Source organism: Symphalangus syndactylus, chromosome 5 (assembly GCF_028878055.3).
Source record: "Symphalangus syndactylus isolate Jambi chromosome 5, NHGRI_mSymSyn1-v2.1_pri, whole genome shotgun sequence".
In the NCBI taxonomy this organism is placed as follows: domain Eukaryota; kingdom Metazoa; phylum Chordata; class Mammalia; order Primates; family Hylobatidae; genus Symphalangus; species Symphalangus syndactylus.
This window is the reverse complement of record NC_072427.2, coordinates 32,641,200-32,666,325: the sequence shown is the minus strand read 5'-3', so window position 1 is coordinate 32,666,325 and position 25,126 is coordinate 32,641,200. Positions and strand designations below refer to the sequence as shown.

The 25,126-nt window shown below is 40.9% G+C and overlaps 1 protein-coding gene across 9 annotated transcripts in view; it reads left to right on the top strand.

The window, feature by feature from the left end:
* The window catches only part of NEO1 (neogenin 1), a 268,181-nt gene that overhangs the window by 225,240 nt on the left and 17,815 nt on the right, over window positions 1-25,126 (top strand). For 5 of the 9 annotated variants that reach the window (XM_055277851.2, XM_055277852.2, XM_055277844.2 and 2 more), the window contains 8 exons: window positions 4,042-4,137; window positions 7,717-7,940; window positions 8,024-8,162; window positions 10,179-10,286; window positions 11,531-11,725; window positions 12,414-12,446; window positions 15,858-15,926; window positions 20,641-20,788. In XM_055277851.2, the coding sequence (XP_055133826.1) occupies window positions 4,042-4,137; window positions 7,717-7,940; window positions 8,024-8,162; window positions 10,179-10,286; window positions 11,531-11,725; window positions 12,414-12,446; window positions 15,858-15,926; window positions 20,641-20,788 (1,012 nt within the window). The remainder of the gene's footprint in view (window positions 1-4,041; window positions 4,138-7,716; window positions 7,941-8,023; window positions 8,163-10,178; window positions 10,287-11,530; window positions 11,726-12,413; window positions 12,447-15,857; window positions 15,927-20,640; window positions 20,789-25,126) is intronic. The other 4 variants (XM_055277845.2, XM_055277850.2, XM_055277846.2 and 1 more) reach the window with 3 other exon arrangements.

The following is a 25,126-nucleotide window of genomic DNA, read 5'->3' as shown; positions in this document are numbered from 1 at the left end:
AATCGTGATATATCCATGGAGTACTACTCAGCAATTAATAGGCTATCAAAACACAACAGAAATTAATCTTGCAAACATGCTGAGCAAAGAAGTCAAACACTGTTATATTTTGTGAATTACAAAATAGGCAGAATTTATCTATAGTGACAAAGAAGATCAGTGGTTGCCTGGAACCAGAGGTAGTAGGAATCAACTACAAGGGCACCAGGGAGCTTCTTGGAGTATTGGAAATGTTCTATATCTTGATTTTGGTGGTTATTATGCAAGGTATATATATTTGTCAAAACTCTAAATGTACACTTAAATGGGTACATTTTATTGTATGCTAATTATACCTCATAGTTGATTTTTTTTTTTTTTTTTTTTGAGACAGCATCTCACTCTGTCGCCCAGGCTGGAGGGCAGTGATGCGATCTCAGCTCACTGCACCCTCCACCTCCTGGGTTCAAATGATTCTCCTGCCTCAACCTCCTGAGTAGCTGGGATTACAGGCATGCGCCACCATGCCCAGCTAATTTTTGTATTTTTGGTAGAGATGAGGTTTCACCATGTTGCCCCAGGCTGGTCTCAAACTCCTGACCTCAGATGATCTACCCACCTCAGCCTTCCAAAGTGCTAGGATTACAGGCGTGAGCCACCGCGCCCGGCCTCATTGTTGATTTTAAAAGCAAAAGAATTTGAGAAATATTTATATTTTATAATAAATTATTTTGTTAGGTATAATTACTTTTCCAAATTGGATTATCATTATAGATCTTTTTTGAAACACTTGTTTCTAAAATTAAAATCTGCCCTGACCAAATTTTCATTCAGATCGTTTCTTTGTAAACATCTTTTCTAAGAACAACTTCAAGTGCCTAACAGATGAGTTATATTCATCCTTTCTGTTAAAAAATAAGCTGGGATTTAAATATTCGAAAAGTAGCCTTTATCTTTTTCCTCACAAGGAAGAAACAGTACAGTTAACCTAGGAAATGTATCCCCACACGAGCATCTTTTAAGACAATTGTTAGCAAAAGGAAAGCTTTGCTGGTAGAATAAAAATGTCTGGCCAGGCGCAGTGGCTCACACCTGTAATCCCAGCACTTTGGGTGGCTAAGGCAGGAGGATCGCTTGAGCCCAGACGTTCAAGACCAACTTGGGCAACATATTGAGACCTCATCTCTACAAAAAATTTTAAAAATTAGCCAGGCATGGTGGTGTGTGCCTCTAGTCCCAGCTACTCGGGAGGCTGAGATAGGAGGATCGCTCAATCCCTAGAGGTCAGGGCTGCAGTGAGTCCTGATTATACCGCTGTACTCCAGCTGGGTGACAGAGCAAGACCTTGTCTGAAAAGAAAAAAAAAAATGTCCCTGTAGTGACCAGCCTCATACTGTTTCCTTTATGCAACTACTGACATGAAACTCTTTTGCAGTATTGACAGGACATGGTCCTTGACCTTCAGGTGCTTTCAGTCTAACAGAACAAAAAGAAAACACTAGAAACAATGAAGTGAGTTGAAGTGAATTTTGTTCAGAGAAGGGAGAGCTAGCAAGACACAGTAGAGCAATCAGGGAAGAAACACCTGAGCTTGAAAGAGAATCAAAATAGCATTTGAAACAGTGAGATGAGAGGAGTGCTGCATGTGCAGAAGAGAGTAAGCAGATAGAATTTATTAGAAAATGGAGTACATATTACAGAGTAGCAAAAAAATTAATGTGGCATAAAGTAAAATAAGCTTGAGTTATAATTATTGACCTAGATAGATCTAAGATGCATATGATGTTGAGTAAAAGAAGCAAATGAGAGGTGGAGAAATGCAGTTAGCAATTCATCTGTTCATCAGCCTGGAACTCTCCCTTGACCTTCAGATCCGTATAAACATCTGCCTACTGGGTATCTGCACCTGGATATATCTCATATTCTATCTGGCCCAAAATTAAAGTTAATGCCTTCTCCCTCAAACCTGTTGATCAATCAGCAAATATTTAATGAACACTTACAATATCCCAGACACTGTGCTAGAGATAGAGCAGAGAATGAGACAGACGTGCTCACAATTATTAGAAATAATACAATTCAAAAATAATTGAAGTTGTTCATGGTGCTGAGGGAGAGAATGAGAAATGGGCTGTGTAACTAGAGAGGCTAGTCCAGTGTGGAATGAGCCCTTTCAGATGAATAGGCACTTACCTAGGTAAACAGGAAAAGTGGGATGTGACCCCAGCATAGGGAGCAGCTGCAAGCGAGAAGGCCCCGTGTTGGAGGGAACATAGTGCTCAGTGAACTGAGAAGTGGCCAGTAATGATGGAGCACAGAGAACTAGGCAAAGAGTGGTGGGAGAAGACAAGTAGTAGATTGAACAAAACTTGATTGTTTGTCTGGAGGGGATGTGGGAAAAGGATGTCTTAACTCCCAGGTTTCTGGCTTGAGCAGCAGGGTTGGTGGTAGTGTCGTTTACTAAACCAGGGGACACTGGAGCCGGTTTGAAGCTGGAGGCAGGGTGCGAAGGGAAAGATTTGAGACACCCAAGAGGAAATGCCAAACAGACAATTGAACATAAAGGTCTGGTGCTCCTAAGAAAGATCCAGACTAGAGATCTGTGTTTGTAATTAATGACACATACATGCTAATCAAAGCTAAGGAAATGAATGAAAGTGCATAGGGTGAGAGCAAAGAGTGGGAATAGAAGAGGACCTAGAATCAAGCCTTGCACATGTGTATCATGGTTGCTCTTGCCCCTTTTCCCAATCTCAGTGAATGACACTACTATCTACTATGTTGCCCAAAGCACTTTTTCCTTGCCAGTCACGAAGTAAGTCTTACTGATTCCATTTGTTGTCAGTTCTGACGCAGGAAGACCGGGTGCTGCCTCTATTTGTTGCCCTCTAGTGGCAATCTAGGGAGTGGGTGGGCCATCAAGAAAAGCAGCTGTTCTAAGCTTTTGAGCCACATGAGGCATGGCTCATGAGGCATGATGGCTAGATGAGGTTTGGCCATTTCTGGATTTGGAGGCCACTTGGAGAGTCAAGGACATTGAGCACTTACTGACTTAACAGTTTATCTCCTTCTCTACCTTGTCTGTTCCCATCGCTGTCCTTCCAGGAATGAAAGGGGTTTGTTTAATTCCAAGCTCCATCTATAGGCTTCAGCACATTAAATTTTATCTCTTCATTCTCAGCCAAGCCCTACACCATACCCTGAACATCACTAAACCATAGGAGAGACCAAGAGAGGATTCAAACACAGCCCACTTCCTCTACTGAGACTAAATCCAGGAAGTTGGTCCCAGCCAGTTTTTCTGTACTGTGTGTGCTTCCATCTCCATATCTCCCCACACCCTGAAATAATCCCCCATAAAAAATTTTAAAGTTAGAACTAGAAATACCATTTGACCCAGCCATCCCATTACTGGGTATATACCCAAAGGACTATAAATCATGCTGCTATAAAGACACATGCACACGTATGTTTATTGCGGCACTATTCACAATAGCAAAGAGTTGGAACCAACCCAAATGTCCAACAACGATAGACTGGATTAAGAAAATGTGGCACATATACACCATGGAATACTATGCAGCCATAAAAAATGATGAGTTCGTGTCCTTTGTAGGGACATGGATGAAACTGGAAAACATCATTCTCAGTAAACTATCGCAAGGACAAAAAACCAAACACCGCATGTTCTCACTCATAGGTGGGAATTGAACAATGAGATCTCATGGACACAGGAAGGGGAACATCACGCTCCGGGGACTGTTGTGGGGTGGGGGGAGGGGGGAGGGACAGCATTAGGAGATACACCTAATGCTAAATGACGAGTTAATGGGTGCAGGAAATCAACATGGCACATGGATACATATGTAACAAACCTGCACATTGTGCACATGTACCCTAAAACCCTAAAGTATAATAAAAAAATAAAAAATAAAAAAATAAAAAAAAAAATTTTAAAGTTGTCTTTCTTGAATTATTCTGTGGTTAATATTATGCACAGCCACCCTTGAATTTTTAAAATTCTGTAGTGAACATTTTTTTACGTGTGTTTCTTTTCTTCAGATCCCAGCTCTCACTATGTGATTACCCTGAAAGCATTTAATAACGTGGGCGAAGGCATCCCCCTGTACGAGAGTGCTGTGACCAGGCCTCACACAGGTAAGGTATCCTATCTTTCCTAGTCTCCAGCACTTTTCCCAGCAGCTTAGGCAGAATATTGGCATGAGGCCTATCCCATAGGTGTTAGTGAAGAAAAAGTGTATGGCAGTTTCGGGTGCTGACTTCAAATGGGAAAGTAGGCTTTCAGCATGGAAAGTTCTGTTAATTTCTGTTTTGCTTTTTTGAAAGATACTAATTCTGCCACGTCAGCCATTCTGTGTAGATATAGACACATGTTTTTAATCTGTTAGGATGTGGAAAGCAGAGTTTTTAGATAATTAAAAGTGATTTTCCATCTTTTGGGCTTGTGAGTTGAAACTAAAGTGAGTCAAAAACAAAAAAATGTAGGTTACTGATGGTGGCAATGAATGCATGTGATTTGTGAACCCAACATCATTTGCGTTACTAGCCACCTGAGTTGGTTAGGAAAGTGTTTTTCTATGTGCCTTCGTAAGCTTGAGTATAAGGTCAGAGGTACTATCCATTTGATCAGTTATACATTTATTACAAACGAGACCAAATATTCATTGTTTTTCTTTGAATTATCTACTTAAAATATCTCTAAACGCCGGGCACAGTGGCTCATGCCTGTAATCACAGCAATTTGGGAGGCCAAGGCAGGCAGACTCCGAGGTCAGGAGATCGAGACCATCCTGGCTAACACAGTGAAACCCTATCTCTACTAAAAATACAAAAAATTAGCCAGGCGTGGTGGTGGGCGCCTGTAGTCCCAGCAACTTGGAAGGCTGAGGAAGGAGAATGGCATGAACCCAGGAAGCAGAGCTTGCAGTGAGCCAAGATCATGCCACTGCACTCCAGGCTAGGCGACAGAGTGAGATTGTCTCAAAAAACAAAACAAACATCTCTAAAATAAAGTAGTATGCATGTCATGTAAATTTTTCTATAGATATATAAGACATCTAATTTAGATCTGAAAGAGAAAGTTTATTGAAGTAAATATGTTAGAGTTACAAATTTTTTTTTCTTTTTCTTTTTTTATTATACTTTAAGTTTTAGGGTACATGTGCACAACGTGCAGGTTTGTTACATATGTATACGTGTGCTATGTTGGTGTGCTGCACCCATTAACTCTTCATTTAACATTAGGCATATCTCCTAATGCTATCCCTCCCCCTCCCCCCACCCCACAACAGGCCCCGGTGTGTGATGTTCCCCTTCCTGTGTCCATGTGTTCTCATTGTTCAGTTCTCACCTATGAGTGAGAACATGCGGTGTTTGGTTTTTTGTCCTTGCGATAGTTTGCTGAGAATGATGGTTTCCAGCTTCATCCATGTCCCTACAAAGGACATGAACTCATCATTTTTATGGCTGCATAATATTCCATGGTGTATATGTGCCACATTTTCTTAATCCAGTCTATCATTGTTGGACATTTGGGTTGGTTCCAAGTCTTTGCTTAGAGTTATAAATTTTTAAAAAGGGCACTGGAAACCAAAGAATTTATTTTCGGAAATGTTCTTTTTCATTTATTTCCCAAAATTTTGATTCTTTGTTGTCCAGCGATATCTGCTGGATACATTGCATAATTGTGCAGATTTGGTAACATTATTAAGGAAGGCTTACCTTTCCTGAAGGAAGAGTACACCCTTGAATTCCTTTTGCTTTATTTGGGTGTGAGCTATGTCACTCTACTGCCATTAGACCCAGAACATCAGGGGGCCTGATATTCTCTGTCCTTTTTTTAAGCTTCTATTTAAGACAACGACGTGTTTGGTAGTTCTGTTCTGTCTTCTATATGCTTACAGTTTATAATTCCTTTTAGAAATAGCTTTAGTATTACAAAAAGGAGCAAAAATTAAGTGAAAAAGAGTATTTAAATAAGTGGTCTGCTACTTTCTAAAATCAGGCTATAATAGTAAAAAACAAATTTGACATTACTTCCTTTTATGTGGCTTAAAAATATAGCCTACTGGCTAGAAATATACAAGAAAATGTTCCTAAGTCATGTAATCTAGATATGTTTTCTAAGGGTTGCTACACATAAGAAAAAAAATTTCTGCAAGAATTCTGATGACTTCTACACCTGAAGGTGCATTTTCCGTAACTAATTGGTATGTGTCCTGCCAAACTTTGAACAAAGCTCTTGGTTATATAATGTATGCTGCTCCTCTGTTATTTTTAGTCCTCATTGCACAGGAAATACACAAATGGAGACTGTTACTTTAGCTTAGCAATTATTCATAAACAAGGTCCTTGCCATTCCACATTTTGAGTAATAAGGGCTAGTCACCATGACTATGTGAGAAACCCATTGTAAACCGTGAACTTAAATCAGTATGTGTAAACGTAGAAAACCTAAGCATGAATTGGGAAAGCCCATATGGATTCTGCTGTATTGCCCTGGGCCCATGGTGCATGGTACTTTTGTGCTCATTCTGGCCTCAGAGAAGGTGTCTGTTGTATATGGCACAGGACAGCTCCATGAGTATAGACTTTCCATCAAGTAAGTACGTACAGTACTCTGATTGCTAAAGTTTGTTACTTGGAACTGTGATAACCATGGCATTTCCCTTAAGTGGTGGGAATTCATCACTGGGTTGTTCTCTGACTGTGGAAGAAACTATGGTAGATAGTCCAGCATGGCGTCAGCTTACCTTTCCTGAAGGAAGAGTACACCCCTGAGTTCCTTTTGCTTTATTTGGGTGTCAGCTATGTCACTGTACTGCCGTTAGACCCAGGACATCAGGAGGTCTGAACTTGACTCTTTGTGGGTGTCAGATACCCTCAATATCCATGGCTGACATTCAAGACAGGTTTGAGAGTTTGACCCTTACGTGAATAGTGATATGCACAGATAACTCTTGTCCCAAAAATTCAACCACATTCACTGAAATCTCAAACCATGAGCTTTGTATTGCTTGTTTAGAAATTGTACCCCTGATTCTAAAAGCAGTTTTTGTCTTCGTGAGCCATTTTGGTTTTTGGGTTTTTTTGTTTTCTGAGACAGAGTCTTGCTCTGTCACCCAGGCTGGAGTACAGTGGTGCAATCTCGGTTCACTGCAACCTTCACCTCCCAGGTTCAAGTGATTCTTGTGCTTCAGCCTCCCGAGTAGCTGGGACCCCAGGCACCTGCCACCATGCCCAGCTAATTTTTGTATTTTTAGTAGAGATAGGGTTTCACCATATTGGCTAGGCTGGTCTTGAACTCCTGACCTCAGGTGATCTGCCCTCCTCTGCCTCCCATAGTGCTGGGATTACAGGCATGAGCCACTGCACCTGGCCTCATGAGCGTTTTTGAACAGGAGGTAGAATTTTCAAGTTTTAAGCATGAATACATTAATATAATCACTGGATTATAACATTTAATATGCCTATAGAATGCAGTAGAGAATATAGTTTATTACTGCTTCTCTTAACATTTTTCTGTAATTTTCTCCTGAAAGAACACAAGTGGAAATAGTCTTTTAAATGAATGGTGGTTATCTATTAACTCCGAATTTTCTTTCTTTTTCTCCATTTCTCACTTTTCATTCCATTATATTACCCTGCATTTCCCTTTTATTTTATTTTTGTTTACATTAAAATGCCACTTCCCTTTTTAAATTATTTTCTGCTCAGACACTTCTGAAGTTGATTTATTTGTTATTAATGCTCCATACACTCCAGTGCCAGATCCCACTCCCATGATGCCACCAGTGGGAGTTCAGGCTTCCATTCTGAGTCATGACACCATAAGGATTACGTGGGCAGACAACTCGCTGCCCAAGCACCAGAAGATTACAGACTCCCGATACTACACCGTCCGATGGAAAACCAACATCCCAGCAAACACCAAGTACAAGGTACTGACACATTTGCCCTGGCTGAAAAAAGCTAAGCATTGATATTTTCTAATTTTAAAGTTCTCAATTCATGTTTTTTTCAGAATGCAAATGCAACCACTTTGAGTTATTTGGTGACTGGTTTAAAGCCGAATACACTCTACGAATTCTCTGTGATGGTGACCAAAGGTCGAAGATCAAGCACATGGAGTATGACAGCCCATGGTACTACCTTTGAATTAGGTATGTGTTGTCAGAAACCGTGTCACGTGGCTGCTTTTACTTCCCAAGGAAAGAATTGAGTGCATGAATTGACATATTTACAAAACACAGTGAGCAACTACATTTGGAATTCAGTGTTTGCTATTTCAGCTGACAAGTTGTGTTTTTTTAATTACTGAACAAGAACATTAGCAAATAACAGGATACTACAGGGAAAACATGATAAATTACAAAGCAGTGGGTAGATGTAAGGGATTATTGCCATTAATCCTGCTTTACTGATAAACTGAGATAGAAAAGATGAAGTGACCAGCCCTTGACCAAGCAGTTCTACTGCCATGCTTGCTTGGAGCCTGAACACTTTGCTAGGTGACCCCAAAGCTGCCTCTGCAGTTTGCTTGCAAGCAAATTAGCGTCTTGTAAAATCTTCCACTGAAATAATCCTTAAGGTCTTTGTAAGTGGACACGAGAGGGAAAAGATGACTAAGCAAATTAAAGAGAGAACAGGCTATCTGGGTTTGAGATTCTGTTTGGTTTTTGCTGGCTTTTAGACATCCCTTTCTGCTGCCTCCTGGGCTTTCCTAGTCTAGGGGTATGCATAACCATTTCAAATCTTGGTCTATTTTGGCCTCCTATTTCTCTCCTATATGAATAATGAAAAAATGGAGTTATAAATTCTCCACAAACTGGGCTTGGCCTCGGTGTCTTTTTGTCTTCTTCACAGTTCACTGGACTTCGTACAGAGAAAAGGGTTGGATTTGAAGAGTTAGAAATACAGGGCATGAAAGTTTAAATAGACCTTGAGTTTGCTTTCTTTGCCAACCATTTTAAGAAAATATTTTTACTTCAATCCCAACCCATTAGCTAACAAATGACATTGTGTTTTCCCTTAGGATATTTGCATTTCACCAGGCTTCCTTACATTTTATACTAAGAGAATTCTAGTATTTTAGGAAGAGTTGAGTAAATTTAAGGATGTACTTAATTTGCTCATTTTCCTACTAGTGTGTTAAAAGTTTTCAGCTATCACATGGAAACACAGGAAACATATTGTCCTGTTGCATAAACGAACAGCTTCACTTTAGAGCTGTAACCTCAATAGTTGGCAGTATGTTTGCAGAATAAACTCATAGTGAAAAATAATAATCTGTAAATCATCTATTCTTTGAAGAAATAGGGCTTTTTAAAGTTTTATTTGGGGCTGAGATTGGTGGCTCGCACCTGTAATCCCAGTGCTTTGGGAGGCCATGGCAGGCGGATCACCTGAGGCCAAGAGTTCGAGACCAGCCTGGCCAACATGGCAAAACCCCATTTCTACTAAAAAATACAAAAATTAGCCAGATGTGGTGGTGCGCACCTGTAATTCCAGCTACTTGGTAGGCTAAGGCATGAGAATCACTTGAACCCAGGAGGCGGAGGTTGCAATGAGCCGAGATTGTGCCACTGCACTCCAGCCTGGGTGACAGAGCAAGACTCCATCTCAAAAAAAAAAAAAAAACAAAAAAAAAACCAGCTATATTTGGTTAGGAGAGCCAACTATAAATGAGAGAGAAAACTGTTTTACAATTTACAGTAGTCTAGCAAAATAATCCAATGTGACAGGGAAAAAGTCATCTTGGACAAATTACATAACTTCTCTAATTTTTTGATGTCCTGATCCTTAAAGCAGAGATGGTGATAACTACCTTTCAAATTTTCTACAAATACTAAGTGAGATACTATGTGTACGTTACCTGGTATACAGTAGGTACTTGGTACAAATGCCACTTGACTTTCCTACCTAATTATCCTGTTTATCCCTGACTCCCAGCCAAGATGCCATTTCTGTATCTTCATAGTATGGTATTTCCTCTTTGGTACTCTGCATATTCTTCTTTTTATTGGAACTTTTGATAGACAAACTGATTTCTTTGAAGCCGGAAGCTTTATCTTTTTTGCCTTGTGCCCTTTATTTTGCCTTATAAGTGGAAAAGGTTGAAGAAATAGTGAACTAATTTGAAATGGACAGAAATTATTAAAAATATTGTTATTTTGTAGTTCCAACTTCTCCACCCAAGGATGTGACTGTTGTGAGTAAAGAGGGGAAACCTAAGACCATAATTGTGAATTGGCAGCCTCCCTCCGAAGCCAATGGCAAAATTACAGGTAAGATGCAATCAAGTGTGCATTTCTTTGTGCCCTCTTCCTGCCTGACAGCAGTATTCCAGGAGAGTATCGTGCTGCTGGGAGAAGTGCGAGTCTGAAGCCTGGCTTGGTCCTTTTATGAGAAGGTGTGAGTCATGATGGTCCTTGAAATTGGGGCGAGGCTGTGCTGGTCGCCCTTAGCGGCATAAAATGGGTTGCCTATTGGTGGTTCTGACGGCAGTCGGGGATGTGAGGCACTAGACAGCCTTTGGCTATAGCGGGACTTTGTAGACATTTATTTTCCTTAGGAAAGCTGTTCTTCTCTGTCTCTGCCTAGATGGACAGCTTCAGAATTATATACCCCTCCCTGGTTCTATAGTGTAATACCCAATAAACAAGAGATTCTGCTCTTGTACCCTGAAGCCACAAAAAAAAAAAAAAAGTCCCATTAGATATTTAATTCCTTTTCCCCACCCCCCCGAGACCTGCTGCTTCAAGTACCTGTGCTCTTATAATTAGAGTTAAAAGTGTGAACTGGCCTAGGCCTTTGTAGGGACCTGGAACTTTTTCCTTGTACTTTCAGAGGAAAACCTTCCACAGTAGAGGGGACACTCTGCCTTCCTAAGCCTTATCAGGGAGGGAAGCCTGATGGGGTTCAGCTGCTCTTCCCTTGGCACCTCTGCCCCATGTAGGTGTGTACTGAGGAACTGGGGTTTGCCTTGAAGTTCCTTTGTATGAATAGGTGGCCTAAGGAAATGGAAAGCGTTTCTTAGCACTGTCCTGCTTCTTGCTTTCAGTAGGAATCTCTTTCCATGCATCCTGGTCTTTAGGTCATTTTTTTAGGTTTTGACTTTGCCTCTTTTGTGAAAGAATGAATCATGACTTGACTTGTATTACATTTTACTTTGTCTTTTAAAACTGGCAACAGCACAGTGCCCTTTTGCTGTGGGTCAGATAGATTCATGGTTGTGACGCTTCCCTTCTCAATGTGGGGATTAAGTGCCCCCTGGTGGAAGTATCAGGTGACAGTTCACTGTGGCTCTGCCCAGGAGTTCCTAGGAGATCACATTGGTAAGAGCTGAAACAGTCTGTCAGGCAATTCCTGGTTTTCAAAACTGCATTATTTTAATTGTAGACCCTTGAGGGTACGTTATTCAAATATTATGCTATAATATGCATATGATGTAATAGGTACTTATTGATTTACTGAAGGCAAAAGGAAAAGCAGGAGTGAGATTTCTTTTCCCATTAATTCCTTTGGACAGGTTACATCATATATTACAGTACAGATGTGAATGCAGAGATACATGACTGGGTTATTGAGCCTGTTGTGGGAAACAGACTGACTCACCAGATACAAGAGTTAACTCTTGACACACCATACTACTTCAAAATCCAGGCACGGAACTCAAAGGGCATGGGACCCATGTCTGAAGCTGTCCAATTCAGAACACCTAAAGGTAATGCTCCCCAAGCTGAGGGTTTTGTTGTGTGTCTCTTTAGTGGGGCTATGCTGACATTATCACTTGAGCATATAGAGTCTGTGGATAATATATGAAGTCTTAATGATGAGCTTGTGAGCCATGATGTGAAGATTTATCCCAGAATGATTCCTCACCTACTCATTGACCACCAAATCAGTGCTCCCTGGGTTACCAGCCTAAACATATCATATAAAAAAGGACATTGGCTCCAGGCTATTTGGGGCAGATGAATTGCAGTGATCTAAAAGTTTTTACCAGTCAGATCAGATGTGATTCTTTTGGTTCCCATATAGAGAAATAGTAGTGCGTTCTTGTGATGGATGGTTCAACTCAGGCAGGCTGTTAACCTGAAAGACTTATCTGTGGACGTTACAGAGAAAAAGAGACTAAAAAGGGCCTTTTAAATAAAACCCTCGATAAGAAAATAAAGATAAAGCACTGAACCAAGTGAGCCTAGCCTAATAAAATTTAACTGGGGACTGAATCTAAGGAATTATGGAAGCCCTGTATGAATTTAATTTCTGTTAGTACTAAAGTCAAGTTTCAGTTTGTTTGGAAGTTTGTGGGGGTTTTAATTTTTTTCCTTTAAGAAGTTCTGCCTGTCCCACTTCAAAGCTTGTGATCCTTGCTCTTGTTTTTTCTTCCCCTGTGCTTGGCCTGTTAGCGGACTCCTCTGATAAAATGCCTAATGATCAAGGTAAATGAGTAGATGGCCTCTCTTTTCTTTCCTTTCTTTTATGACTTATTATTAGCTTTTGGTTTTTGTTTCTTTTTTTTTTTTTCCTGAAAAATCAGCACCATGTGTTAAAAGCCACACATTTATTGGCCAAAGTAGAGTTGAGTCCATGTTCTGAAAAGCTGGGGAATTTATGTAGAAGCTAACTAGGCTGGCAGAAGAAAACTGAACCAATAAACTGGTCCTGCAGCTGTAGGAGATTGGTCTTAAGTGTGGATCAGATCATCCTTTGTGCTAAGATATTGAAGTTCTGTGACAACGATAGGCATTTAAGTCGTGATTAGACCGATCATACCAATTGTTCATATTTGTAGCGATTGTTCATATTTGATCATACCTATTGTTTATATTTGTAGCATCTAGAATTTTATTAGTGTCTTCAAGTGGAAAGTTGTATCACATTCAGTGAATACCCTATTTTACTCTTCCCATAAAGAATCCACAAATTTACCTTACTAAATGTTGTGATTCTCCGTGACTAAATTACTGCTTTGTTTATTCTGTTACCATAAACTTAATTCAGAGCTCTTTTTTCATTTCTCCCCTTAAATATATCTGATCATATTAAAAGAGGATCGAAACTATTTGAAATAAAAACTTACGCCGGTACGGTGGCTCAGGCCTGTAATCCCAGCACTTTGGGAGGCCAAGGTGGGAGGATCACTTGAGCCCAGGAGTTCAAGACTAGCCTGGGCAACAAAGTGAGACCCCCTCTCTACAAAAAATAGAAAAAAAAAAAGTTAGCCGGGCATGGTGGCGCACACCTATAGTCCCAGCTACTCCAGAGGCTGAGGTGGGAGGATTGTTTGAGCCTGGGAGGTGGAGGCTGCAGTGAGTCGTGATCACACCACTGCACTCCTGCCTAGGCGACAGAGTGAGACCCTGTCTCAAAAAAAAAGTAAGTAAATAAAATAATAATAATAGTGATCATTGAAATGGGGACTTAGGAAACAGGGGCCTCCACGTCACCATTCTTGAAACCATCTGTCAGCAGTCTTTACACTGTAACTGCCATGGTGGAGGGCTAGCTATACTTTGTGGTTTTTATCTCTAGGACGTCAGCTAATGCTAGTATGTTTTCCATACTGAGAATGAACATTAAAAGTAAATTTAATGATTGCTGTCTTGGTTTAAGAGTAGTTATTAGAAATGCAAGTTATTTGGATCTTGGCTAATGGCAAGGAAGAGTCAGAACTTGAGGTATCAAGTTTTCTAAAACACTTTGGAAATGTGTTTGCATTCAGTGAGTCTTTTGCTGTACATTGGAGAAACTGCAAACATACTTTTTGTTGTGCGAAAGTGCAGGAATATAAAAATACCCATAATATATATATGCACAGAATATAAATGGGCTCATTGTTTTCTCACTTGATTCCATAGCCAAAGTGCAATTCTTAGCTGCATAACACCTCTGGTATTTAAAATTCTTTACCCATTGATATTTTTGGTGCTCGGTTCATCCTTGGAATTTCTTGTTCATAGTTTACATTCAAGAGAAACAGTGTTGGGAAATACAGGAATATAAACCATCCAGTTTGTTAGCAATGTGTGTTCTTTGACAATTATGTACATAATCCAGTGCTCTGGATAGTTTGGCTTAAATGTAGCCTAGCTGTCAACTAAGTACACTTAAACCTGAAGAGCCTTGCAGGTGCTAAGCCATCTCCACCAGCTAGACTTTGTCATAGTGAAAAGCATATGAGGAACAACTGGACTCTTAATCTATGGTGTGTGTCATCTGAGATAAATGATGGCATCAGAAGTAAGGAGATGAAGTAATATGTGTGGACAATGGAAAAAGGGCCAGGGACTGTGAGTAAATTCTAGAATATGCCCTTTTAGATATCCAAGAACTCCTATTACCTTCTTTTGGTAGGTTTTCAGCTTCTGGAAGCATAGCATTGTTTTAGTCACTCAATTATTCTGTTAGATGAACTGCATACACAAACTTCAGATTTTAATTTTTTCATTTCATCAAATATATATATCTCTCCCCTGATAATTTATAGAAGTACTTGACATTAGGTCTAATGTTTTGCAGAAACACCTAGTTTATGCATTTCTAGTAAGGCTTTATTTGTAGAAATAACTCTCATTTATAAGTGTTTTTTGAAGCTTCATGCTCTCTGCCTCTGTAAAGAGAAGATTATACTCTTTCGTGAAGATTTTTTATGCTTATAATAGGAGTAGTTAACATTTATGGAACATCTACTATGTGTCAGTCAGTATTAAAAATATTTTATGGTATTAAATTTCCATTTAATCCTCAGAACAGCTTTGTGAAATGGATACCATTATTATCCCTGTGTTACAATGAGAAAACTGAGGCCCAAAAAGAATAAATAACTTGCCCAAAGTCAAACAGTTGTATATGATGGAGGCAATATGCAAGTGCAGTCAGTCTGTTAAACAGTGTACTATATTAGCCTCATAGTTAACTTCATAAAACAGCTTTTACTTTGCAATTCTTCCAGACCTCTTTTTCAGGAGAACTATGATACTGCTTTCTGGGTATAAACCTTGGATTGATACCTTTGCTTTATTGGAAAAAGGTCCTTGTATCTGCTTTTCCCAAGCAGCTTTTCCTGTAAATGTGAAGAGCAAAATTCAAGGCCAAGTATAAGAATTTTTTAAAAAACTGATATTTGCACTTTCTGAGGCCTCCTTCTGGGGTGGTCCTAGGCCTGAGGTCAGCAGCCTCACTTAGTATGTTCCCTGATGATGGATTAGGAGACAGTGTCTTTTTGAGCAACTAGGAGGAAGACTGTTTTTTTCAGTCTCTGAATGTTTAGGTGACTGAGCAGGAACTGAGAACCTGATTTGAACTTCCATTTACCTTCCTGCTCCTGCTTAGCTTAGGGTAACTTTATATTCAGAAGGACAACTTTGTAATTTGAGAAAAGAATCTAAACAATACTAATACCTGCTAGGTCAGATGTTAGTATCCACATAGCCAGGTCCCTTGGAAGAGTATAGTTCTTCAATGTAGACATTAACCTAATTAGTCCCCTTGGTTCCTTTTCTAGGAGAAGCTACTTTTGCTGTAAGTCCTCTGAGCAGTCCTTTGGGAACTGTTTCCTAAGCTAGAGAAATAGCACCTGCTGTCCCAGCTTCTAAACAGCAGTGACAGTCAGCTCACAGCCGTGAGACAAGTGTGTCAGTCTTTCAGATGCCTCATTACATAGAAAGCTATACCTTAGTTTGCTTTCCACACATAGACTATAGATCCCCGTGATTTATGTGCTACTTTATTTTCTCATGGACAGAATAGACTAAAAATTGTGTTTTTTGTTTAAAACACTCCCTAGCTATGAAGTGGACTGTCACGCCAAATGTGTGGGGTCATTATTGACATGATTTCTTCTCCTTTAGCCTCAGGGTCTGGAGGGAAAGGAAGCCGGCTGCCAGACCTAGGATCCGACTACAAACCTCCAATGAGCGGTAAAGCCCTTCCCATGGCGTTTTTTGCTTACTATGGACATGAAGCAGTTTTGCTTAAATTTTTGAAATGTCCTTTATAACTTGTGTGTGATGGGTTGTACCATATTAACCTGTTTTCTTTTATTACTAGATTTAAGTGTTTGCCAAATTACTCCAAGCCCATGTGTCGTAGGACCCATAAATAAAATTGTTTCCCCAGTTATTCAACTTAAGATTAATTCCTAAACAATTTGTTCATCCTGTTGCCTACTGCCTCTAGAAAAGAGTTAGAGTTTCGCTTTCAAAAATAAACCCTCTAGTGGGATTAGCTACCATCCAAAACAAGCCAAACAAATGCTTTTAGAGTCATTAAGTTCTTCCAATACTACTACTTACTGCAGTGTTTTTAGTTTAGCAATTCTAGAAAATTCTTCCACTCTCCTAGCCATCCTGAGAGCTGGTGCCTTCTAATTTAATGATGACACCCCCATCTTTACAGAGCTTCACCATATATAAGCTACTTTCACACATGAAGTCACAATTGATTCTTACAACATGGTGAAGCAGGGAGAACAGATACCGTTATTCCATTTAATACATTCAGAAACTCAGTAGAGAAGTAATGTGCCTGGGGCCACGTGCTAATTATGGCAGTCCTAGGACCAAAACCCAGGGCTTCTCATTTCTGATTGTGCTTTTCCCACTGTCACATTCAGTCTAAAAAAGCAATGGGTCCTGTACCAGACATGGGAACCTAGAGTGGCAAAGTGTCCACAGAAGTAGTTACTAGGAATGACCCTTACTGTCTCTTCACATGTGGAAGAGAGAGACATATGAGAGAAACACCTGTCCTCTAGTAACTCATAGTCTAATTGTAGGAATACGATGATGTCTTAATCTCCAGCTATCTATTTAAATCAAAAGTGGAACTGCCTGGACTTTAATGAAATCAGCCTCAAAAGAACCAGACAAACTTAACATCCTTCCAGAAATAATTATACTCCAGGTTCTAGGACTTTGTTTATGAGTTTTTTCTTCTCCATGCGTATGTGACATTTATGTTGTGTCCACAGTATAATTTTTAAGGCTGTGAGGAAAGTAATTACTCCTTTGTCTTTCTTTCATTTGTGTATTCACTCATGCATGCATGTTTTTTTTGGTTGTTTTTTTTTGTTTGTTTGTTTTTTTTTAGATGGAGTCTCGCTCTGTCACCCAGGCTGGAGTGCAGTGGCATGATCTTGGTTCACTGCAACCTCCGCCTGCCGGGTTCAAGTGATTCTCCTGCCTCAGCCTCCCGAGTAGCTGGGATTACAGGCGCCTGCCACCACACCCAGCTAATTTTTGTGTTTTTAGTAGAGACGGGGTTTCACCATGTTGGCCAGGCTAGTCTTGATCTCCTGATCTCAGGTGATCTGCCCACCTCGGCCTTCCAAAGTGCTGGGATTACAGGCGTGAGCCACCACGCCTGGAGCCCGCATGCACGTTTTTAAAGATGCAGGCTCTATGTGACAAGCTGTGGGAGCAGGAGGAGTGAGTAACAAACTCCCTGATAAAGGGAAAGCTTCCTAGAAGAGGTGCCGTCTAACCCGGATCTTCAAGGATGCTAGAAGATTGCTAAATGTCAAGAAAGGGATTGGACATTCCAGGAAGCAATATCAGCATGTGCAGAGGCATGGCAATATATTAATAAAACACTGCATAGAGAAAGGGTAGAGATTGAGTTGAAAATGCAGGTTAGAATCAGCCTGTCAAAAACTCAAGTACCAGTGCTAAGAAATATGAGCTTTATTCTACAAATAACATGTGAAATATCTGACACCACTGGTACACTATGACATCCATCTTTTATTATCAACTATTATTACTCTGATAACAATGAAGAATAAGTTGGGGGCTAAGAGTATAAAGTCAAGGAAGAGGGGTTAGGGAGCTGTTACAGGCCAGGCGTGGTGGTATGCACCTGTAATCCCAGCTACTCAGGAGGCTGAAGCAGAAGAATCACTTGAACCCAGGAGGGAGAGGTTGCAGTGAGCCGAGGTCACACCACTGCACTCCAGCCTGGGCAGCAGAGTGAGATTCCGTCTCAAAAAAAAAAAAAAAAAGCTGTTATAGTAGTCCAGATGAGGCATAAAGAAATGGCATATATATTGTCCCTGGTAGGACTGTTCTTTGGCAGCTCACTCTTGCTGTATCTTAGAAGAAAGCTTTTGTCCAGCTTACCCGTAAGAGGTCAGATGTGAGTAAATGAGAATTTGTCAGTTAAATGCAGGAAAGAACCACCTCCACCTCTGCCTGCCTCCCATACTTCAGCTCCCCAGCCTCTAATTTGCAATGCCTGCCCTACCAAGTACCCAACCCTTTAGTTCAGCACTGCTGTTAATAACAGTGTTATGGAAAGCCCTACTCTAATATGAACAGTATGGTCCATTTTAGTGGCCCCAGTACCATGGTCTTTCCCAAATATAAAAACATTATTTTATTGAAGGTCAGTATGTACAGTTTATCTGTCTGCTTACCTTTTTCTCATAAATGAAAGATAAAAATGATTGAACCAAATGTAGAATAGGCTCTTAATCCCTTCTAAATCAGCCCCAGATTTAGCACTGTACTTAGATGTAGTCTGTAAAATCAAAGAAGCAAAGTTGGAGGGTCAGTTAATCTGGCATTGTGGAAGGGATTCCCACAATGAGTGTAAGTTTGGATTAGAACATAAATTTGGGCCGGGCGCAGTGGCTCACGCCTGTAATCCCAGCACTTTGGGAGGCTAAGGCAGGCAGATCACGAGGTCAGGAGATCGAGACCGTCTTGGCGAACACTGTGAAACCCTGTCTCTACTAAAAATACAAAAAAATTAGCCGGGCGTGGTGGCGGGCACCTGTAGTCCCAGCTACTCGGGAGGCTGAGGCAGGAGAATGACATGAACCCGAGGGGCAGAGCTTGCGGTGAGTGGAGATCGTGCCACTGCACTCCAGCCTGGACGACAGAGCGAGACTCAAAAAACAAAAAAAACATAAATTTGTAAGCCGGGTTGTTAGGAGAACCACTTCAGGAGATTTTCTCCCCCCACTAGACGGAGTCTCGCTCTGTCACCCAGGCTGGAGTGCATGGCGCAATCTCGGCTCACTGCAAGCTCTGCCTCCCGGGTTCGCGCCATTCTCCTGCCTCAGCCTCCTGAGTAGCTGGGACTACAGGCACCCACTCCATGCCCAGCTAATTTTTTGTATTTTTTATTAGAGACAGGGTTTCACCATGTTAGCCAGGATGGTCTCGATCTCCTGACCTCGTGATCCACCCGCCTCGGCCTCCCAAAGTGCTGGGATTACAGGCGTGAGCCACCGCGCCCGGCCAAAAGATTTTTTTTTAAACACACATTCCAGGCCATACTTTGATGGTAGGAACTTCTTCCACAACATCCCACGCTGGCAGGATGCCTCTTAAGTACTACCAGTAACTAAAGATTAATTACTTGGCAAGGCAGCTCATCCCATTATTGTACACCTCTGATTGTTAGAAAGTTAAGAGGGAGAGTAGCTAGAAGGAAAGGGATCAGATATCCATGGTGGTTAGACATGTGTGGTGGGATTTGCCATATTTTATAATATGAGCATACATAACTTAAATAATGAGTAGGGAAGCAAAGAAACATGTTTCAAGAAATGGAAGACAGCAAGATTTAGAGCTAGATTACAAAGCCTAGACCTCATCCTTTCAGCAATGGGGAAATAATAATAAGAAAAGGAAAAGAAAATCTGAATTTCCTTCTTCAGGGTGCTAAATGGTCCAGCAGCTTTTCCAGCCTCATCCCTTTTTTCCTCCTCACTTCCTTCCTTCTGACTTGCATCTCTTCTTAAACAACACTGGCTGCATTTCTCTTCCTTGAGAAGAGTTTGTTCCTGCCTCAGGTCCTTTCCCTTGTATGATGGGATCTTTCTTATTCAGATCTCAACTCAAATGCCATCTTCTCAGAGAAGCTTTTTCTAACCATTCAATCTAAATTGGCTACCCAGACACTGTATCATATCCGCTCATTTTCTTTTTTTCACACCATTCATTATTAACTAATAATTTCATATTTATCGTTTGTCCCATTCCTCCGCCAAACATTCACATCTTTGTTGTTCACCATTGCACCCTTAGTACCTAGAACAATGACCGACACATAGTAACCATTCAGTATTTGTCAAATTAAGGCATACTTCAGATCTACTGTTTCTTGAAGTTGAACAAGAGAATTAACTCTGCGTAGGCTGTGTATTTATGAAAACAGACTTTACTTTTCATGCAATTTTTATAATCTCAGATATCTGTCTGTTGGGGAAAACTTTTGCTTTGTATGAATGAACATTTTTAACCAGAAAACTAAATGATTTATAAGTGGTGCTTTACAAGATGAGTTTATATATCACATGAGACACCAGAGAGGCAAGACTCTTTATCTGTCTAAGTATATCTCAACCTTTGAAAGCTCTTGAATGTTCAGTACAATTTGAGAAGCTTTAATTAAGTACTGTCTTTGAGCAGACTCTGTCCTGAGCACTGTTCATAGGACAGACTCTTAGCTGTCTAGGAGCTCATCATCTAGAGGAGAGAGCCATGTTCACACGGCACTTTTATATAAGGCAGAGCAATGAGTGTTATCAAGAAGTCACGTGAGATATTAATGGTTCTGTAGCTCGATAGTATGCATGTTTTAAATTCTCTAACACTAACACATATACCATTTATCTCTCTGCAGGCAGTAACAGCCCTCATGGGAGCCCCACCTCTCCTCTGGACAGTAATATGCTGCTGGTCATAATTGTTTCTGTTGGCGTCATCACCATCGTGGTGGTTGTGATTATTGCTGTCTTTTGTACCCGTCGTACCACCTCTCACCAGAAAAAGTAAGAAGCCCCAGATGCACCCCTTAGATTTTTGGCATCTTATCTTTTGCTTCCATGTGACTTCTGTATATGGAGTGGTACACTAAGTTAAGACATAAAAATACATGAAAAGGAATTTCAGATATTTTAAAAGAAAATGGGAAGTGGTTCCTCTTATGTGTATCAGTCAGTGTCCTGGCAGAAAAGAGGTGGCACATTTAAAAGGATTTCAAAAGAGATAATTCACAAAGTCATAGGTGGGGTTAGGGAAAACTAGGCAGAGATATTCAGAGGCTAGCAGCTGTGATAAGACACCATCATCCTTGGGCCCGAAAGGGCAAGAGGAGAGAGCTGTTTTCAGAGGTCTGAAGCAGTAAGAGAGGGCTTCCTGACAAAAGCAAGGTGGGTGCTAGAGGCATGCAGCCATTGCCAGCCTCCTCCCAGCAGACAGTGGCAGGAGAAGAAACACCTCCTACCCTCCAGCCTCTTGCCAGTGCCTAGTATTAGCTATACCCAGCTGGAAGCCAGGAAACCCAGCAGGACTGCCAAGTAATAGTTAATTTAGCTCAAACTCTGGGGTCAAGAGAGCCAATTAGAGAATAGATGTGGTGAGGAAAGTAGAAAGTGTCTGGCATTGCTGGTCACCCCCTTTGGAGCACCATCTGTACATGCCCACGGTGAACCCGACGTCCAGGAGTCTGTGGACATTCTTATAGGCTGTGTCACAGCACAAACGCCAGCCTAGTTGGAAGAAGACCATAGGCCTGTCATTCTAAATCTAAGTTTAAGAATATTTTTAAAGAATTGCTACCAAGTGTAGAGTTGGGGATGGGGGTAGGATTGCTTTAATGAACAGGAAAGAATCATTGATAATCAATTTATCAGTTTCTCAGAGAGACTAAATGGCTGCTAGCCTTGAACTCTGGGATTTTGAGGATTGTGGCTAATGGTCTAAGTGCAGATAGCAAGGGGGCTCAGTTATGTAGTGCTTGCTAATACCATACAGTCCTACACTTGAAAGAATCCTTGATCCTAAATTACATTCGACTCAGATATCTGGTTAGCAAAACAGAAAAAAAAAAGATTCCTGAGTTATTCCTAATAGCAATACCATAATGTGCATAATAAAATGACTTTAGTTGCAATATCTTGAAAGATCATAAGATGGGAGTGTTGCTCCACTAGAGAAAGAGAAATTCATGTTTATGTGATTATCCACGCAGACTTGATCTGCCCAAGGCAAGAATGCATGTATTTAATAATCATAAATTTGTTCATTTTCACTGTACAGGGCAAGTACAGGCCACCCTGTAACTGCTACTGGTAATGACTTTATATCATTTTTTGTAGGTTATGTGATATTTTAAATCTCTCTTTCTTTTTCCCAAATGAAATAGCTTTCCATAGCTTGTACTGTATCACTTTTCCAAGAAAAATGGAGGCTTCTTTTATAATCCTTCTGACCACTGCCTCTTATAGCTCTTCCTTTTTTTTTTTTTTCCTTTTGAGACAGTGTCTCTCTCTGTTGCCCAGGCTGGAATGCAGTGGCACATTCTCGGCTCACTGCAACCTCTGCCTCCTGGATTCAAGCGATTCTCCTGCCTCAGCGTCCCAAGTAGCTGGGATTACAGGCACCCACCACCATGCCCGGCTAATTTTTGTATTTTTTAAGTAGAGATGGGGTTTCACCATGTTGGCCAGGCTGGTCTCGAATTCCCGACCTCAAATGATCCGCCCGCCTCAGCCTCCCAAAGTGCTGGGATTACAGGCGTGAGCCACTGCGCCCAGCCCTGTCTACATTTAATAGTGGAAAACTATTATTTTTAAAGCCTCAAAGACTACATTTTTTTTTTCTACTCTAGAACTTGTCTTCAAGCCTCTTTATTTGGCATTTAACATTTATCTATCTTTATGAACTTGATTTTATATCTAGTTTTGGAAATATTGGGACCTTTATTTTTCTTTTATTAAAATAATTTGAAAACCAAAGTGACAGAATTCCTTAGTGCTTTGGAAGACTTCAAATTCAAAGTAAATTTTTTTTTAGACAGGATTTCGGTCTGTCAGCCAGGCTGGAGTGCAGTGGAACAATCTCAGCTCGCTGCAACCTCCACCTCCCGGGTTCAAGTGATTCTTCTGCCTCAGACTCCCAAGTAGCTGGGATTACAGGCATGTGCCACCATGCCCGGCTAATTTTTGTATTTTTAGTAGAGACAGGGTTTCACCATGTTGGCCAGGCTGGTATCGAACTCCTGACGTCAAGTGATCTGCCCACCTCAGCCTCCCAAATAAGGTACTCAGTCTTCAGATTGAAAGTAAGAAGATGAGTTGATAATAGGCTCTATTCTAACTCATCAAGGATATTGGCACGTCCTACAGATTTGGGTCCCTTTGTTGAAAATCATCATATCAGATCTTCACAGGGTTTTCCCCTCCCCCACTTCCCCAGTTATCTGCTTTGCAAGTATTCCATTGACTGTTGAAAAATATAAGCGAGCTTTTCTTACTACTTTTCTTCCTGTGTAATACCTGAGGCTCATTTAGATGGTAGCTGTTTACAGAGTCTTACAACCTCAAAGTTGATAGAGCATTTAGAGAATCTAAACCCTCGTTGGTTCTCAGCACATTCCCCCTTAGCCCCTGACTGGCAACAGGTAAGCTGGGCTTCTCCTTCATGAAGAAGGCAGAAGCTGTCAGGTAAGAACAACCTCAGCATACCACCATCAAATCTGACACCTTTCTACACTGGTAATCATTGTTTCCTCCTCCCTCCTAAGTGTACTTCCCCTGTTTGAAGCCAGTTCTACCCTTTACCCCCTGAATCTCATTGTCTCATTTTTTTAAGACCTTTTACCTGCTGTTATTCCTCTCTCCAGCATAGCTGACCTCTTACTCGTTATTGGCCGCCTCTTCAGTATTTAAGTGTGCTCTAACTTCTTCCAGCTTAAGGAATAATTATAATTACAACCTCACCCCCACCCCCACCCCCTGTATGGTCCTTTTCACCGGCTGCTTATAAACCTTTCTTCTCCACCACAGAATTCCTTGATTACTTGCTTATACTCTTATGTCTGTTCACTGCCTACCCATGCATCAGCCCTTTCTAATCTTTATTCTGCCCCTACAACTTCACCAGAATTGCTTTTGTGGAGGTCACCAGTGACCTCCATATTGCTAAAGCCAAAGAACATTTTTCAGTTCTCATCTTAGTCTCTCAGCAACATTTCACACAGTCAACTGTTCCTTCCTTCTGGAAACATTTTCTTCTTTTGTATCCATGACAGCATGTTTTGTTTTGTTTTTGTTTTTTTCATAGGTCCTCCTGTCTACCTAGCCATCATATACAGACATTCCTCAGGGCCTGGGCCTGGACTTACTCTCTTCTCCTTCTGTGTTCTCCCCAGCTGATCTCATCTGCTCCTGTGGCTTCAGCATTCCAGCTACTCTTGTATTTCTGTCTCCAGCCAAGGCCTCCCTCCTCTGAGTATCAGACTTGCACACCCAGTTGCCTCTTCTACATTTCCTCTTGAATGTCTCAGAGACATTTCAAATTCAGCATGTCCAGAGCAGAGCTCATCATCTTTTCAGGCATACCCACTTCTGCTCCTTTATTCCCAATGTTAAGTGGCTTAAACCAGAAACCTTAGCATCTTCCTGTACTCCTCTTTCTTCTTTACTCCCATCTCACCCTACATCCATTTATTTACCAAGAACTGTCATGTTTGCCTCCCGAATAACTTTCAAATCTGCCTCTTGCCTCTACTCCCACTGTCCCATGCTATCAGTTATGGCTGAGATTGCAGTAGCATCCTAGCTGGTCTCCTCTTCTATCCCCAACCCCACAGAGCCATTCTTCACATCACAGCTGGTGTAAAGTTTTAACTCAAAAGTGTTCTCCTTACTCTCTTGCTTAAAACCATTTAATGGTTTCTCATTACTCACAAAGGGAGGTTGAGACTCTTAGCATTGCCCTAAAAGCTCTTTATGATCTTGTCCCTACCTTTCTAGTATTATTTCAGATCATTCTCTGCAGGGTTCACTATGTCCCCACCACTCAGGATTTCTTAAAATCCTTCTAATATACTGCCAGGGCATTGCACTCTGCTTTAGGGTTTTGACATAAGCTGATTTCACCACCTGGAATGCACTTTCTGTTCCCTTTAGGTCTTAGCTTAAATGTCACTTCCTCCTCTAGGTTTTTCCTGTTCAGTTTAAGTCCAACTATTAAGAGGTTACTCTAACACTTGACATTTCAGTAAGCTCAGAACATTTTAAAATAATAGTTCAACATCTGTATTCCTCACTTAACCAAAAATTCTGAGGGCATAGCAGTCTAGCACAGGGTCTGGCATATACTGG